At 57.4% G+C, this 16,379-nt stretch overlaps 7 protein-coding genes across 7 annotated transcripts; 5 read left to right on the top strand and 2 right to left on the bottom strand.

The window, feature by feature from the left end:
• Window positions 1-38: 38 nt before the first annotated feature.
• On the top strand, window positions 39-1,687 carry UV8b_00327 (uncharacterized protein; the record flags this gene model as incomplete). Its single annotated transcript, XM_043137825.1, has 3 exons — window positions 39-206; window positions 306-518; window positions 596-1,687. 3 exons carry the CDS (start codon window positions 39-41, stop codon window positions 1,685-1,687), a joined length of 1,473 nt encoding a protein of 490 aa, XP_042993759.1.
• Window positions 1,688-2,654: 967 nt separating this feature from the next.
• On the top strand, window positions 2,655-3,957 carry UV8b_00326 (uncharacterized protein; the record flags this gene model as incomplete). Its single annotated transcript, XM_043137824.1, has 4 exons — window positions 2,655-2,670; window positions 2,743-2,856; window positions 3,679-3,852; window positions 3,914-3,957. 4 exons carry the CDS (start codon window positions 2,655-2,657, stop codon window positions 3,955-3,957), a joined length of 348 nt encoding a protein of 115 aa, XP_042993758.1.
• A 320-nt stretch (window positions 3,958-4,277) lies between these two features.
• On the top strand, window positions 4,278-5,927 carry UV8b_00325 (uncharacterized protein; the record flags this gene model as incomplete). The annotated part of the gene is made up of 1 exon (XM_043137823.1): window positions 4,278-5,927. One exon carries the CDS (start codon window positions 4,278-4,280, stop codon window positions 5,925-5,927), a length of 1,650 nt encoding a protein of 549 aa, XP_042993757.1.
• Window positions 5,928-6,260: 333 nt separating this feature from the next.
• Window positions 6,261-7,218, bottom strand: UV8b_00324 (uncharacterized protein; the record flags this gene model as incomplete). The annotated part of the gene is made up of 2 exons (XM_043137822.1): window positions 6,261-6,843; window positions 6,950-7,218. The coding sequence occupies 2 exons, from the start codon at window positions 7,216-7,218 to the stop codon at window positions 6,261-6,263; spliced, it is 852 nt and encodes a 283-aa protein (XP_042993756.1).
• Window positions 7,219-8,963: 1,745 nt separating this feature from the next.
• Window positions 8,964-10,244, top strand: UV8b_00323 (uncharacterized protein; the record flags this gene model as incomplete). Its single annotated transcript, XM_043137821.1, has 1 exon — window positions 8,964-10,244. One exon carries the CDS (start codon window positions 8,964-8,966, stop codon window positions 10,242-10,244), a length of 1,281 nt encoding a protein of 426 aa, XP_042993755.1.
• An 898-nt stretch (window positions 10,245-11,142) lies between these two features.
• UV8b_00322 (uncharacterized protein) lies at window positions 11,143-13,656 on the top strand (the record flags this gene model as incomplete). Its single annotated transcript, XM_043137820.1, has 1 exon — window positions 11,143-13,656. One exon carries the CDS (start codon window positions 11,143-11,145, stop codon window positions 13,654-13,656), a length of 2,514 nt encoding a protein of 837 aa, XP_042993754.1.
• Window positions 13,657-14,480: 824 nt separating this feature from the next.
• On the bottom strand, window positions 14,481-15,456 carry UV8b_00321 (uncharacterized protein; the record flags this gene model as incomplete). The annotated part of the gene is made up of 2 exons (XM_043137819.1): window positions 14,481-14,941; window positions 15,054-15,456. The coding sequence occupies 2 exons, from the start codon at window positions 15,454-15,456 to the stop codon at window positions 14,481-14,483; spliced, it is 864 nt and encodes a 287-aa protein (XP_042993753.1).
• Window positions 15,457-16,379: the final 923 nt, after the last annotated feature.

Below are 16,379 nucleotides of genomic sequence, written 5' to 3'. Positions count from 1 at the left end.
TGCTTGCGCTGCGACCAACAACGGAGAACCTGGCAGTCATGGACCATGTACATGGTGCCTTGACGGCCTTGGTTCCGCTCGACCCTTCGACAAAGTCTGGCCTGGAAGCTTACGACGCCTCGATTCGACAATACCTGGCGACTTTGAGGAAGAGTGCCGCTGAAATTCAAGCGGTAGTCCTGAGCGACCCAGAGGGAATCTTCAAGGTAAGATGACTGCACACCCCGTCTGCAGCTCCCTCCGGACCGCAGATCTCCACCCGCAGAGCTTCATCAGTCTGACGTGTTGTGTGTTGCCATGCAAAGATTCTAGATCCCGCCCAACATTCAATCGGCTACCTACACGTACTGGATATTCTGCTGAGCCCCAGCAATTCCGCTCCGCTTCCCATCTCGTCAAACGTATTGCTCGACAAGATTGTCGATTTCCTGCTAAAGTTTGATCACATTCAGGTCCGATATGTCGGGCCAGAGATGCTTGCCCTCATGGAGAGGGTGGGTAGCGGCCAGCTCTTTTCGGTAAGACCGCCTCGTCCCATCAAGTCTTGTTTGCCGGGGCTCATCCCTCTCTAACTTGGGCTCACCGCTGTGCCAAGCCATTGGTCTCAGTTTCCTTACTGTCCCAAGCGATGAAAAAGATTGACGCCAGGACGTGCTTGTTCACTTCGACACATCTGCTGCTGGCTAGGCTAGCGTACCATTCCAACGCCGTCGACGAAGCCATGGAAGTCCTTGGTGGCGCCATCTACCTCTACCCAAACATGGCCGGCTCAAAGGAGAACAAGCTCCTCTGCGACCCGACGCTGGCCCCGTTTTCCTACCTGTCTGCGCAAACGGGCCTTAGCGGGACGGTTCGGCCCTCGATGATTCTGGAGTACGACCACATCAGAGGCCTGATTTACACGTCCAGGCGAGATTGGGGCAAGGCTGAGGCAGCCTTCCAGCAAGTGATATCCTACCCGTGCAAGGAGCGAGTCGTCAGCAAAATCATGGTGGACTCGTACAAGAGATGGATTTTGATAGGGCTACTCAGAAGAGGCAAAGCACCCACGACGCCTGCCTTTACATCGTCAAACGCGAATTCCTGCTACATGACTGCAGCCAAGCATTACTTGAACGTGGCGGAAACATTTGGCACAACCGGTGCCGGGGTTCTCAAGTCGCTGGTGGAGGAAAACGCTGCGACCTGGGAAGAGGACGGGACGGCATCCCTCATGGCCGAGATTCTGTCGTCGTACCAAAAATGGCAGGTTCTTGGCCTGCGCGACGTCTACCAACGGATAGGGCTCGCGCGAATCCGAGCAACGACACTCAGCGCCGAGACGGGGACGGCTTTGGAAGACGACGACGCAGTTGCCGCCTTGCTGCGCGACATGATGGAGTCCGGGATGCTCCAGGGCGAACTGGAGCAGCAGGGCGATGAGCGGTATCTGCTGTTCAGCCCGGACAGCGACGTGGTGTCGGAGGCGGAGTTTGCCAGGATGATTGCGCAGAGCCACCACAATATCCGGCTACTCGGGCGGCAGTACCAGCTGGTGAATGATCGGTTGAGCGGTAGCAAGGAGTACGTGAGACAGCTCGTGAAGGAGCAGAAGCGCGCGGAAAAGGATGGCGTGGATCCCGGTGTTGGGTTTGATTCTCAAATAGAGGACGAGGATTTGATGGCTGGCATTTTGGCTCATGTTTGATTTGTTGGTGTTTTTTTTTTTTTTTTTTTTTCTGTGTTTTATGGGTTTGATTTTTTTTTCTTTTTTTTCCACATTTGATTTTTTTGTTTCCTTCCCCGCGCGCGAGGAGTTTGCTGGATATTCCGCACAGATGCGAGAGACGGTCAGGAGAATCACCAAGAAAACTACAACTGCATCCAGCGACCTTTTGAACGCTTGCACCGACGTGTTTCGCTGGTAGACTAGCCCAGCACATGCACAGCGTATGAAATCCCAGTCTACGACATACGGGTGGCGGTCTGCGGTATTCTCTGATTTGGTTTGATTTGATCTGATTTGTTTGTCTTGTTTGGATTCATTTTTCCTTCACCAGCCGCGTTCAGCCATCCATTCACCAAGCAGCCCCCCACGGGCCCTTGTTTCCTACTCTCATGACAGGACCGAGCCGCAGCCGGCAGGATATGCTTTCGGGAGAAACGGTGGCGCGGAGGGCATGGGCTCCGCGCCTGCAGGGTCTGGCCGGGAGGGAGATGCGCGGGCGTGATGGTTTGGCGGCGCTTTGCCTGGGCGGAGTCTATTTCGACGGAAACGCGAGCATCAGCGTGCCAGCACGTCCGCCCGGGGGCGCTTGGGTGGAGGTGTAAGTGAAAGCGTCGGGGGATCGGGGGATGCTCTGCTTGCGCGGTCGAGGCAGAGCTGAATTCTGTTGCGTCCATCGGTGTCCACTGCTGAGGCTGACGGAGACGAGACGCAGGAATAAGACGCAGGAATCACGCGGGATTCACGCAGGATTCAGACACGCAGGATCCGCGCTCGCGCCGGGACGCTTGGTCCCTCGGTTCGCTCTCGCCCCAAGCCGCCTTTTCCCTGACGCATAAAATACCGGACTCCTGGCGGCCCATCGGCAAGGAATCAATACCTTCGAGGGCCACCAGTCCGGCATGCCAAGGCCCCAGACCTGAAGGGCCCCTGCCCGGTAGACCGGCCTATGTGCCTTGATCACGGTACGCGGTATGGTCTGTACTCGCCGTCTTCAACACCAGGTTAACTGTGCTGGCTAACGCGGTAGCTGCTAGGCCCGGACTCGGCCGCTACTTCCGCCTGGGTGACGTCTGCCATCGCCGGCTGCGCGAACTTCTGCCGACGGCGAGGCAGCGGGTGGGACCGGACGTCTTTCCTTCTGCCTGGGCGTGCGTGGTCCAGCAGAGTGCACTGCGTACTGCGTACTGCGCGCGGCAACGCTGGCTACGGATCGGGGGAAAGATGTATCAAGGGGTCAATATGTCTACGGCGCGGGGAGCCTTGGACCGACTCTCGGGGACAAACATCCACCTGGAGGGTTGGAGGGTTCTTGACTCTGGTTCTGCTGCTCGCGAGTCCTTCCTTTCCTCTTGGTAAGGTCTGGTCTGCTGCGCCCACACAGTCCAGCACGGCCGGGTTCGAGGAAGGGCAACCATAATGCGTGGCCTTGTCCCTTGACTTTCTGGATTCTTTAGTCTTCAGAGTCTATTCCCCGGCAAACCATGCTTTGCCTCTGCTCTTCAGCAGGGCCAAGATTCGGGGGCAGGGAAACCATACGATGCAGCACCCTACTGACTCCTTGGGACCCTTTTAGCTTCGAGTCTCTTCCCTCCTGGTAAAGCATGCTGTGCCGCGATCGCCGCGAGAGAGACTTGTAGCTTGCAGCTTGTCGCCGACCTCGTCAGGATTCCTTCGCTCCGAGAGCCTGTCACGAGCCTTTCCCGTCCGGCACACATCACGCCGGCAGGCTGGACTGCAGCCCACAGCATTGAATTGACTTTGCGGCATCTCTCGCCCTGAGAGCTTCCTCCCAGCCAGTCGCGAAAACAGGCTCCGCCACCGCATCAGCGCAACCTCGGTGGATTTCTGGCCCGAGGAACTTTATTCCCTCGTCTCGTCTATAAGAATCCCCCTCCCTCGGCTGCTTTCTTCCTGGGCATTCTCGCCTCCCACATGTTCCCCTGACGCTGAACCGCTCGCTGCACTGCCAGACTGCTGCACCAGACTGCTGCGTTGTTTAGCCGTCTTTGCCCGTCTTTTGGGTCCTTGGGACTTCTTGACCTTGGAAACCTTTTCGGGTCCCGGTCCTCTGGATCTTGGCAACCACTTTGATCTTGTTGACCTTGGAAACTTGGTCGTCTTGATCCTCTGGATCTTCTTGACTTGTAGGTCCTCATGAGCCCTCGATGCTCCATATCCTTTTGATCCTTACCTTTACCTTTCTAGGTCATCCAAGTCTCGATCCTCTGGCTCTTCCTGAAGTTTCTTGATTTCAACTCTACCACTCTCAAGAAAATTTCCACCACTTTCCAGGAAGGACTTTCCAGAAAACAAAAAACAAAAAAAAACCACAAAAAAACAACCACAAAAAAACAACCACAAAAAAACAACCACAAAAAAACAACCACAAAAAAACAACCACAAAAAAACAACCATAAAAAAACAACCACAAAAAAAAACCACAAAAAAACCACAAAAAAAAAATCACAAAAAAACAACCACAAAAAAAAAAACCACAAAAAAAAACCACAAAAAAAACCACAAAAAAAACCACAAAAAAAACCACAAAAAAAAACCACCATTCCAAAAAATGCTTCCCCTTGGAAGCCTTAAATCAACCTTGGCCGGCCTGACTGGCCTGGCTGTCGTCCTGTTGGGACTGTCCACTGTCAATGGCCTCCCTACAAAAAACCCTCTCACCCGCATCCTCGCCCAAGACGGCCACGGCGTCAGGACTGTCTCGGCATCAAACACCACCACCACAAACACCACCACCCGCGGCATTGTGCGCCGGGCAGAAAAGGGGCCCGAGAACGACCATGACACACACATCTCTCTCATCAACGCCACGCCGTACCGCTGGCGCAAGGTGTTCAACAGCTCGTACCAGCTTGATGGCTGGGAGCACAGATGGCCCGAATACATCAGGCCCGGACAGTCCGTCACCGTCCGCGTCAACCTGAACGGCTACGGCCTTCGCAACCGCGGCGACTCGGCCGCCGAAGCCACCTACGCGCTCGAGGGCACCAAGCTGGCCTCGTCGCTTCAAGTGCAGTACCGGTCTGGCATCCCCCACCGGGTCTACATCCAGTTCCGGGACGAGCTGCAGACCCTGAACAACGCAAGGGGCACGGAGCACAATCTCGGCTTCAGCCGCACGCCCGGCGGCGTGGGCTTCGTGCTCGCCGGCCGCGAGGGAGACTTCATCTCCAACGACCCGCCGCTGCAGTGGATGCAGAGCCAGCTCGCGGAAATCGGGGAGCTGCCGCTGCGCGAAATCTCCATGCCGAGATCGCACCACGCAGGCCTGTGGAAGTGCGAGGAGGTCGTGGGCGTCGCGCAGCCGCGCAACACGCAGACCCACCGTCTGCCGCTCTACGACCAGCTGGGCAACGGGGGCATTCGCGTCCTCGACGTCCGCCCGGTCAGGAAGCACGGCAAGTTTCGCGAGAGCCACGGCTCCTTCGTGGGGGGCCTGTACAACGGCATGCTGGGGGCTACTCTCAAAGAAATGGTTGCCGTTCTCAACAGCTACATGCGCGACTATCCGGGAGAGCTCTACATCTGGGACATCCACGAGGGCGACGCCCGCAACGGCGACCACGGCTTCCGAGCCGTGGATGACGATGACCGACTCGCTCTGTACACGGAGCTCATGGGCCTCGACTCGAGAGCAAATGTCTCGGACGGCGAGGACCTCACCCGCCGTCCGTTGAGCTACTTTGTCCAGCCGGAGCAGGTGCGCAACGGCCAGTCAACCGTGCTGATACGCCTCCCCACCTCGTGGGCGACCAAGAAGCACTTCCCTGGCGCCCAGCACGGGTTCGTCTCGGGCATCAACTTCCCGCTCAGATCGCACTGGTCCGAAACAAACAAGGAGAAGCAGATGGTGGCGGACCAGATTGAGAGCCTGAAGCAGGCCAGGCCGTCCCGGGGGGCCGAGATGTTCAACATGGACTGGCTGCTCACCCAGAAGGGCGCTCAGGCGGCCTTCCCGATGGCGCTGGAGTCCATCATCGAGATGAGTGGCGGCGCGTGGAAGACGCTGTACGGCGAAGGGTTCTGGAACCAGCTCAGTGACTCAACCTACCCCAACATGATCACCATGGATGACATCCACGGCAACCAACAAAAGGCCATGGCCATGGTGATTAACAAGTGCCTGGCGGCACGGAGGTGCGGCGATCTTGGGGGCATGGTGAAGATGGAGCCAGAGGAGACCGTTTCGTCTGATCAGTGAGATGACGGGAGGGCTGAAATTGAAGAAATTTGACGGGTTATGATGGCGTTTGCCGGGGGATGGGACAAAGACTCGGCATGGGTTGGAACAACAGGGGCACAAATTTGAAAGCCTGGCATTTTTGGAACTGCGCGGCAGGGAGCATGAAGCGTTTGCAATTTGGACATTTGCACAGAGGGGCTCTCAGTTCAGATAATTGAAAAAAGAGAGAGAGAGAGAGAGAGAGGCGCGGCATAACAATCAAGTCAAAATGCACATATCAAAACGCGGTTGAAATGACCAAATGAACAAAACTCAATTCTTTTTTTTTTAACCCCTAATTGTAGAGCCAGCTCACGTGTTGTTGCTGCTTTGTTCAGGGGGTGACGGCTTGCGTCGTCTCAAAAAACTAGGCAATTCTGAATTGGTCTTCTTGGGGCTAGTGCCCGACGTCGAGGCAGTGACTGCAGCACGGTCTGGCTTGCAGCAGCAGCCCATGGCGGCATGCAACAGAAACGCCGAGTCGGTGGCCAGCGCGCCGATCCACATAAAGGCAAACATCTTGACCCCAATGCTGGCCCCGATGTTGAGCTGGTCCTGGGCCGTGAGGGCGACCTTGGCCGCGACACTGATGAGGGTGGCGATGATGGCGGCCACGGTGAGGAGCAGTCCGCAGAGCCCGCCCAGCAGAGAGACGAGCAGGCTGAACCAACGGGCGCGCAATACCAGCGGCGTGGCCAGGAGGGCAACGAAACCGAGGACAGTGCCGGCCATGAAGAAGGCGTACATGACCTTGGAGCCAATCTCGAGCAGCTTCAGGACGGTGAGGACCTGGGCAGGAAGCGCAATCTTGGCGCCGGCCAGAAGCTCGCTCACCAGGATTTCCACGGGGTTGAACCAGTAGAAGGTGTGCGGAGGAGAGCAGTACGTGATGCCGCTTGTTTCATGACGGGGGCAGGGTTAGTATTTGCACGCCTTTGCTCGTTTTTCTTCTTCTTCTTTTTTTACCTTCTGGGGGAGGGGGGTAAGAGGCGGTCACACACGTGTCCAGGTAGCCCTCGCAGAAATTCCACAGGCCAAACTGATAAAAGTCGTGGAGGCCCAGGCTCCGAGCTACCGAGTTGAGCAGGTTGGCGTTTGAGACGGCGATGGGGATGATTTGGGCAACGTTGAGCCGGAAAAAGTACAGGTCCCGCAGGACGGCTGTGTTGTGCGTGTTTCCCAGCAAGACGAGGAGCAGAAACGGCAAGGACACCAGGTACAGAAGACCGGCGAAGATGGTGGTGTTGCGGCGGGCTTTCGGGGCGGCCATGGCGGAGGGATGTTGAGATGTTTTGGCTTCTATGCTGGTTCTTGATTCCTCCTGCGCCCGTCTTGGGAGAGAGAGACTGGACGAGTTCTCAGACTCGCGAGTAGTCGAGGCCCTGGGGTTGGTTGGCTACGTGACCGCGCAACGAAGAGTCTGTTAACTATGCCATGCAGCCGGTCAGCGTGGTAAAGTGTGAGAGGTTCGTTTGTTGACGTCTCTGTCTTTGTCTTTGGCAGCTTGTCATGGTACATACCCATGCCTTGTGTTATGTATGCATCTCCAGGCCAGGGCAGGGCGCCTTGGGTCGTCGGACGAACAATTGAGCTGGCAATTCGGCACGTCAGTGGGCCCGCCCGACATGGACATGTTGACCAGGAAAAGAAAAGACAGCAAAAAAAAAATCTGCCTTCTGCGGAGGTACGCAGCAGCCTGTAAAACTCTGGGTTGCATCCTCGATGCCCACGGTGAGGCCAGGCATCGCTTCCGTAGCCCGACAGCTGGCTGGCTGCTGCAGACTGGAAGGAGCCAGGGGAGGGGGAGGGGTGGCTTGGCTGGGCGCCAGGCATCATCGGAGCAGACCGGGTATTCGGCCAGCAGAAGCGAGGCCGTGCAAGCGTCTGCGTCATTGGCAGCTTGGCGTCCGGACCGGCGCCATCAGCAGCGGCCTCTGGAACGCTTTGACCAGCAAGAGACTGGATGAAAATTGCTGCAAGGCTGGTCTCCACTTGCTCCATGTAAAGGGCACCGTGTTTGTCGACTGTTTTGGGGCGCGGGGGGGGGGGTTTTACCGATTAGCACGCTAATCGACCGCCGGGTCAAGGAGGAAGGGTTTGCATTCGGCTTGCCGGCACTGGCATGCCGAAATCCGGAGAGCGTCACAGCGGTACGGAGTATGCTGTGTTGCCTACCTCGGAATGCTGCGCTTGGGTGTCGTACCACAAGGAGGGGTGACAGCAAGGTTGAGCAAGTCCTCCAAAATAGCACGCTGGACGTGATGTCTGTCGACCGATAATAGATTGCATCTTCTCTGTTTCCTTTTTCCTTTTTCCTTTTTCTTTTTCTTTTTCTTTGCCTCGGAGCTGAGTAAGAAGGCTCTTGATGAATCTGCAAGTTTACCCCCCTGATTCAAACTGGCCAACCAGCAGAGGCCTGGGTCCCCACCGCGCGGCTCAGCCACACGCCAGTGCCGAATCTCGATGCGTAGTCCGTACTCCGTACGGAGTAATGGCACACAAGGTCTGGTGGGTCTGCCGGCAATAACATCTGCCAGTCTTGCGCTGTCACTCCTGTCAGTCAAGTCACTCTTGCCCTGATCCCTGATCTGATCCCCTTGGTGGGAGGCTCCGTTTTAGCGTCAGGGCGTCTAGTTATCCGTCTTCAAGGCGACTGACTGCATGTAGTGACGGCATGCATCTCGTCATTCCGCCTTTGCAGCTCGTGGACTGATTCGATATGAATAGACTCATTCTTATTTGGATGCAGTAGCCAATTCAAGCCTTGCACACGATGTAGCACTACCTCCAGGTACCTTTTCTCATCGAATTCCTCGATGTTGACGCGACCCACCCCACCCTGAACTTCTGAAGGCCGACAGCTGCCAGCACTGCCAGACAAGACAGTTGTTGCCAAGGAAAGGTGCACGTCAAATTTCGGTCACGACGACTGGCTCATGTGCATTCGAAACCTCCTACCTTCCATTGATGGTAGCCGTCGCTTTCATGGGTACATAGGTAGTCTTGCTCCCAGCAATGTGGTTATACTTTGCGGCATCAGCGGCCATGTCGGCGCTGCTGGCTTCCGGAGCTTTGGCCCAGTCGGTTTCCTACACTGCCTTGTCAGAGCTCACCTTCCTCATGGGCACCAGGACTGAAGGAGAGACGATCCAAACCGGGCCTCCTACTGGGCCGTACCAGTCGTTCGGGTCCAAGATAACCCTCACCGGAGGGTCAAACAGCCTGGCCACGGCGAGCACGGATTTCAGCCAAACTTTGACATCCAACGACGCAAACTTCACAGCGACCTCGGCACCAACCCCCACAAACACGCAGCCGTGCAACAACTACGTCGAGTTCTGCACGCGCAAGTTCGGCAACATCACCAACGTCGGCTGCCACAACTCACCCTTTGTCCGGCCGGGAAATAGCGGCTCGAACCAACAGGTCGATGTGACGACCCAACTAGACGACGGCGTGCGCTTTCTTCAGGCTCAGATTCAGTGGCCGGCAAACGGCTCGGTTCCTCACTTCTGCCACACGTCGTGCGATTTGCTAGACGCCGGCCCCATATACGATTGGCTCGGCAAGGTTGCGGACTGGGTGGACAAGCATCCCTACGATGTGGTCACGATCCTGCTCGGCAATGGCAACTATTCCGACCCTTCGCTCTATGTCCCCTTTATTGAACAGTCCGGCATCACAAAGTACGCCTACTCTCCGCCCTTCCTCCCCATGTCTCTCAAGGACTGGCCCACGCTGGGAGAGATGATTCTGCGAGGCAAGCGGGTCGTCATGTTTCTCGACTACGAAGCCAACCAGACGAATTATCCTTGGTTGATGGACGAGTTTTCTCAGGTCTGGGAAACGCCCTTTGACCCTACGGATGCCAATTTCCCGTGCACCGTTCAGCGCCCGCCCGACCTGTCCAAGGAAGCCGCCAGGGACCGCCTTTACATCATGAACCACAATCTCAACGTCAAGTTCAAGGTATTCGGCGCCGAGATCCTCGTCCCGGCCGTGTCTCTGTTGAACCAGACCAATGCCGCCAGCGGCAACGGCAGCGTCGGGTTAGCAGCGAATAACTGCCGGTCAGACTGGGGCCGGGCACCAAACGTCCTCAATGTCGACTACTACAACTACGGCTCGCCGAAGCCGTGTTCCGTGTTTGCAGCTGCGGCAGCGGTTAACAATGTCACCTACGATTACTCGCGGCCGTGTGGTCAGGTCTCTGCTGCGGCGGCGGCGGCGGTCCTGATTAACAGCCTATGGGTGGCCTTTGCCGCCGCCGTGGTCGGGGGTATTTGGTCCATCTGACTGACGGACATGGGCATGCATTGGTGCATACTGTTTTTTGTTTTGCTTTTTTTATTTTTTTATTTTTTTCGGGGGGGGGGAGGGAAGGGGGCCCTGGAGAAATGTAGAGGCGTTCTGGGGGCTACAACCACGCAAAAGTATATCCATACATACGGCAAGGAAGAACTCGCAGCGGCATAAATGCCACCAATTTCCCCATCAACATATACGCACATAGGAAATTACAGCTGAAACATACATGCCATGCATGCGATGAACGCGTGACTTTTCCTGATGTCTTGCATCCGTGGACGTTTGAGACGGGGATAATGGCAAGGTTTACTTCATATCGCCCTGCTCACCTCGCTTGCATGCAGCATGGCATGGCAGTGACGAGCATTGTTACCATTGGCCCTGGTTTCCCGCCGCCAATCCACTCAACCCACTCAACCCACTTGACCTCACCAAGTCATCCTGCAGGAAGGCTGAGAAGGCGATGGCTGATGCTTTCATCTTGACATGCTCAAGAAGAGTTCGCTGTTCGCGGCCACGGTTGGACGGGATTTGACCAGCGCCATGGCCATGGCCTGTGCACTTATGCAAGGTATGTGTGACATTGAAGTCTGCTCCGTTGTTCCCTGACCGCACATTGGCACAACTCAGTTGAGCCCTTTGAAGAGCATCAACAAGAATCAGGACTGGCCCCTGCCAATTTTTTTTTTTCTTTTTTTTTCTTTTTTTTCTTTTGCCGTGCTACCACCCTCATCCTCTTCCCCTTGCGTGGTCGATCATTCCGTCGCCGCCAGTTGTTGCATTGGTACCTGCCGCTCGAACATTGATAACCCCGTATCGCATCAACAGATCTCGCAGCGTTACCATGCCTGCCAGTCAGGAGTGATAACGGTACTGCTCCCGCCCCATGGCGTTTGGCAGTCGAGTTAGCAACGAGCCCTGGCGGCGAGCAGTTCCCTCGGAAAACCATGGCCATGGCCGAGCGCCAACTGTCTCGGCCATGAGCGACGGCCCAGTCTACTACGATGACATCTCGCACCCGTTCGATCTCGGGACGAGGGTCTCCCGTCACGCTTTACATGGGTATCCGGCAGCGTCTTCCTGGACCGTTTCGTTTCGTTACAACGGCGCCGGTGGTGGGTATGCACCACCGGCTTGTGGTGTCCCCGCTGCGGCGACACCATGCGTGGCCCCTGGCGGCTTTCGCAGACCGACCTACGCGCCATACGCGCCGCCAAATATGCCAGAGAGTATCCAAGAAGAAGAATACGACTTGTCTCTGCTAAAATCAGCGGCTCCCATGGATTCTGGCTCCAGTGTCTACGCTGCTCCCGAAGATGAGGAGGTGCACGCCCAATTTGACATAACGTCCGCAATGGGCCCCATGGCGTCCCATGACGCAGAGTTCCTGAAAAGCCTGCAAGAACAAGAAGCTCGAGGGCTGCTAAGAGGGGGACTGGGACGAGGCATCCGGCCAAGGTCGATTTTGCGAGATACAGAGCTGCTGGCGAGGTCGATATCCCCCATGAGGAGTTTAGCCCGGTCCTTTACGCGACGGCGCAAGTCGACGAAACCGCTTACCAGAAAAGAGACGATTCGGCTCCAAGGCCAGGACGAAGCCAACCGAAGGGGCGAGGTTATCGAGGTCGTTTTAGAAACAGCACCCGCCGATCTGAGCAACTTTGAAGGCTCCAGCATGCTTTGGGACCCGGATAGCCGAAGGGCAACTCTTACAGGCAAGGAGCAGCCGACGGAAATCTTTTATCCTCAGCCAAACTGGAAACCGTGGTCCATGAGGTGGCCGTATCTCGTCATGATGGTCTGCCTTTCGGTTGCGTTGGCAGCCATGCAGGAATTCTTATTTCGGAAATACAGCAGTGGGCCGCTTCTGCGGTTTCAAAAACCCTCCGACGTCACCGCCGGTCTTTATTTCGCTGTAAAGTTTGCGCCGACACTGTCAGCCGTCGTTTATGGTGTCTTGTGGCAATTCATTGACTTTGAGGTGCGCCGCCTGGAGGCATACTATCAGCTGTCGAAGCCAGGTGGCGCCCTAGCTGCCGAATCCATCAACGTTGACTACGTCACGAGCTTCAACTTCTTGCGGCCTTTCCGCGCACTGAAGCTGGGGCATTATGCCGTGGCCTTGAGCTCGATTGCCACGACTCTCGCCATCTCCCTGGTTCCTACTTTTGCATCCGCGTCGATTATACTCTCTCCGAGCCGACAAGAGCGCATGAGCCACCCCAACGGCGACAAGTTTCTTCATTTTTCCCCAGCTTGCTCCCGACTTTTGACCTCGACCCTTGTAGTATGTGCTGTTTGTGGAAGCGGACTGCTCTTTCTTTTGCAGACCCGCCGCACCGGGCTCCTAGCAGATGTTCGGGGCATTGCTGGCATAGCGTCCATGGCCGTCGTCAGCCACATCTTGATGGACTTCAAGGACATGGACACGGCCAAGCATAGGGATATCCATCACAAGCTCAAGCACAACCGATACATTCTCAGAAACTCCTCCCTGGCACCCGACGATGAGAACCCAGCCACGTCGCAGGAAAGAAGCAGATATGAGGACATTCACTTGTCCGAAAATCCTCACCCGCTAATGTTGCGACCAGCTGGCTTCGGACCCTTCGTCATCAGTCTCTGGGCCTTTATGGCGTTTGTTCCCGGATTTCTGTTCAGCCGAGCGGATGTCGTGACCGACAAAGCGCCGTGGTTTGTCGCAGCCGTGGCGGTTTGCCTAAAAATGAGCTGGAACGCCCTGGAAACAGCGGTGCGGATGATGGAGCCATACTACATTCTCTCGAAGCGACACGCGCCGTCCAAGACGTTGACTCTGGACTACACTGCGTTGCCCTTTGGCTATCTTCCAATCCGAGCCCTTTTCAACGGACACATGGTCATGTTCCTCATGGGCTTTGGCAGCGTGATAGCCGAGTTCCTAACAATATTGGTGACCGGACTGGCCACTGTAGACGGCAAGGACTTTTTGCTCAACGGGGGCGGCGGCGGCGGCCAAGGCAGTCTGATCAATTCAGGACAAGAGACGATTCTGTCGTTTTACATCTCGTTTGGCGTCGCCGTCTTTATTCTCCTGTACATGAGCATTGTGTCTAGCCTGGTGTTTTTGCGCCGACGGCACCCCTTCCTGCCCCGCCAGCCAAACACGATTTCCTCGGTCCTGGCGTTTATCCACCAGAGCAAGATGCTGCACAATTTTGTGGGCACGGACAAGCTGAGCAGCGCTGAAATGGCAAAGAAGCTGCAAGACGGCAAGACGTACGGCCTGGGATGGTTTCACGGTCGCGATGGGCAAATACACTGCGGGATAGACGAGGAAGAGTTGACGAGCTTCTACAAGCATGGGGTTGACTGCAAGCAAAGGAATCAACCGTGGAATACCCAGTGGGATGTATTATGAATATCTTTAGGTGGAGGACGTTGCTTTGGTGTATGTATGAAAATCCATCATGGAGGACGTTGCTTTCGTGTATGTATGAGTATCCATCAAGGAGGACGTGACTGCGTGTATGCATGTGAGTGAGTATCCATCATGGCTCATTTCTTATTTTGTCTCGGCACCACCATCTTGGGTATTCAGCACGTCGTTTTGGGAAAGCAGCATGGACGGAAGGCAGGCAGTCAGGGATGCATATTGGGGCCGAGGTAGGGACACCAACAACTCGATGGCGTTGCGGGTGATTACCATGGCGCATGGCTTCAAATGGTAATAGCGACGAGGTGGGAAACACGCGACAATGGTAACAGGTGACGAACTTTGCCGGGAAAGAATTGAGAGGTTTTTTTTTTGGTGCAGTGCGGGAATACAGCCTCGGTGAAACACTTGTGAACAAGAAGAGTAAATCCAGCGTCATAAGGGGCCGCTTCAACTTGTTCGTTCCGCTCGACGCCAAAGACGTGTCCGAGGCCTGCCACGCCGTCGTCAAGAATAGCAGGCCATGCTTCCATCCTCGCCTGGAGGCAACGGGGAGCAAAGAACATTCGGGTTCGCGGTTGCAAAAGAGTTTGAATTGCATCCTGTCAAAGCAGCCGTTTGCGGTTTCAAAGGCATCAGGGGTTCAGCAGGACATACATGGCGTCGAGCGCGGTAGCAGTTGGCGACAAGTTCAGCGTCCCTTGGCCGACGAGAATCTATTTGCCGACTCGAGTGACATGCGTTACAGGCCAGTGCGCCCGCGACACCTAGTTCTTCCCCCCCGGTTTCACCGCTAGGCCAAGCAACATTCAGCCGGCATGCTGGACTTGCACCTGGCCATCCGGCATGCCAAAGTAGGCGGCAACCGGTTTCTGCGCGCCCAGACCCAGACCCAGGCCCAGGCCCAGGCCCGGGTCGGCAGCCTGCGCGCCGTTGAAGCCGCAAAACAGGCCAATCTCGACGACGCCGGGGATCTTGAGCAGCTCGTCCGCGAGGGCCTGGACCTCCCATTCGCCGTTGGCGCCCTTGCCCTGCCGGCGCGCAGACAGGTCGTCGGGGGTGAGCAGCGGCGCGAAGGGCGCGTCAATGATCCACATGCCGTTGTCGGTTACGCACTCGCCCGCCTTGCTGGGCAGGCCGGATCGGACGACGGGGGCGGAGGAGCCCATGGCACGCAGGCGCGCGAGGACGTCCGGCGCGGCCAGCGGGAGGACCTCGATCGGGATGGCCTTCCAGCTCGTGCACAGGCGCGGGGACCGCTTCCGGGAATCTGGGGAAAAAAAAGGGGGGGGGGGGAGGGACGGGACCAAGTTCGTCAGCAGGGCCGAGGAGTTTATTTTAATTGCCGAGACACGCGGGACGAGCGGCGGGCGTGGGTTTACCGGCTACGGCGATGAGCTTCTTGGCGGCGGTGGCGACGAGCTTCTCCTGGAGCAAGCACGCGCCGCCGCCTTTGATGAGGTTGAGCTGGGCGTCGACCTCGTCGGCGCCGTCAAAGGCCACGTCGAGGGCGACGGGGTTGCGGCCGTCGAGGGGCCGGTCGTCGAGGGCGCCCAGGGCCAGGCCGGCCGCCTTGATGAGGCGCTTGGACTGGCTGCCCGTGGGGAAGAAGGTCATGCGGGCGTGGAAGGCGGGCCCCTTGCTGGCGATGGCGTCGACGACGTGGACGACGGTGCTGCCGGAGCCGATGCCGACGTAGCGGTAGGAGGGGAGGAGGTGGTCGTCGACGGCGCGGAAGGCGGCCTGCCGCTTGGCCGACTCGACGAGGTCGGCGGACGAGGCCATGGGGGGGGGGGGGGGGGGGTTTGGACGGGGCGCGGGTCGGTCGGGGGGTCGCGGTCGGAGGGTCGCGGCGCGGGGAACTGGGCTGGAGTGGTGGGAGGAGAGTGCTCTCAGGGATGGAGGAGTTGCAGCATGGCGGGCCTGGGGGGGGGGGGGGGGGGGGGGGGGGGGGGGGGGCGGCGACGGCGGCGACGTCGGTGACGGGCGGTGATGGGCGGCGATGGGCGGCGATGGGCGGTGATGGTTTTGTTGGGGGTTTGGTTGGTGGGTTGGGCGGGACGAGGCTGGGGGTGCCAGCGGATTTCTGGCAAGGCTACATGACATTACATGTACGGAGCACGACGGAGCACGGACGGCGGAGCACGACGGCCGTGGGCGGGGGAGCGGCATGCTCGGGCTCGTTGGAGGCACGTTGCGGCACGTTGCGGCATCTACAGCAAACCTTGGAGCAGCATCGGGCGTTTGCACCCGGCAGATAGCATAGTATGTACTGTATCTTATGTCTGGGCGTGTCGAGGCGGAGCAGCCCGCCGGTCCGGTCACGGCCGTCCGTCCAGCGTCTAGCCACCAGAACCACCTGCGCCACAGGGTGGCATGTGCCCTGCCCAAGCGCCAGCCAAGTGAGGCTTGGCTTGGCTTGGCTTGGCTTGTCTAGCAGCAGACTTGTGCTTTGCCTGGCGCACGCGAGCAACCAAAATTCATTCGGGGGGGGTGGGGGGGGGGGGGGGGGGGGCTGAGCAAGAGGACAGGCAAAGCTGGACGGTGCCGCGCAGCGCAGTTGCAGAGGCGGTTGTTTAGTCTGCCAGGTCGTCTTGTTCATGTCACGGCGCAGAAATGCGAATGCTTTGCAACCGCTGTCGACGACGACGACGACGACGACGACGACGACGACGACGACGACGACGACGCTCACCGCACCCGACTTT

The sequence above is a fragment of the Ustilaginoidea virens genome, chromosome 1 (assembly GCF_000687475.1).
Source record: "Ustilaginoidea virens chromosome 1, complete sequence".
Taxonomy (NCBI): Eukaryota; Fungi; Ascomycota; class Sordariomycetes; order Hypocreales; family Clavicipitaceae; genus Ustilaginoidea; species Ustilaginoidea virens.
Note: the sequence above shows the minus strand (reverse complement) of the source record. Positions and strands in the feature narration are given on the sequence as shown.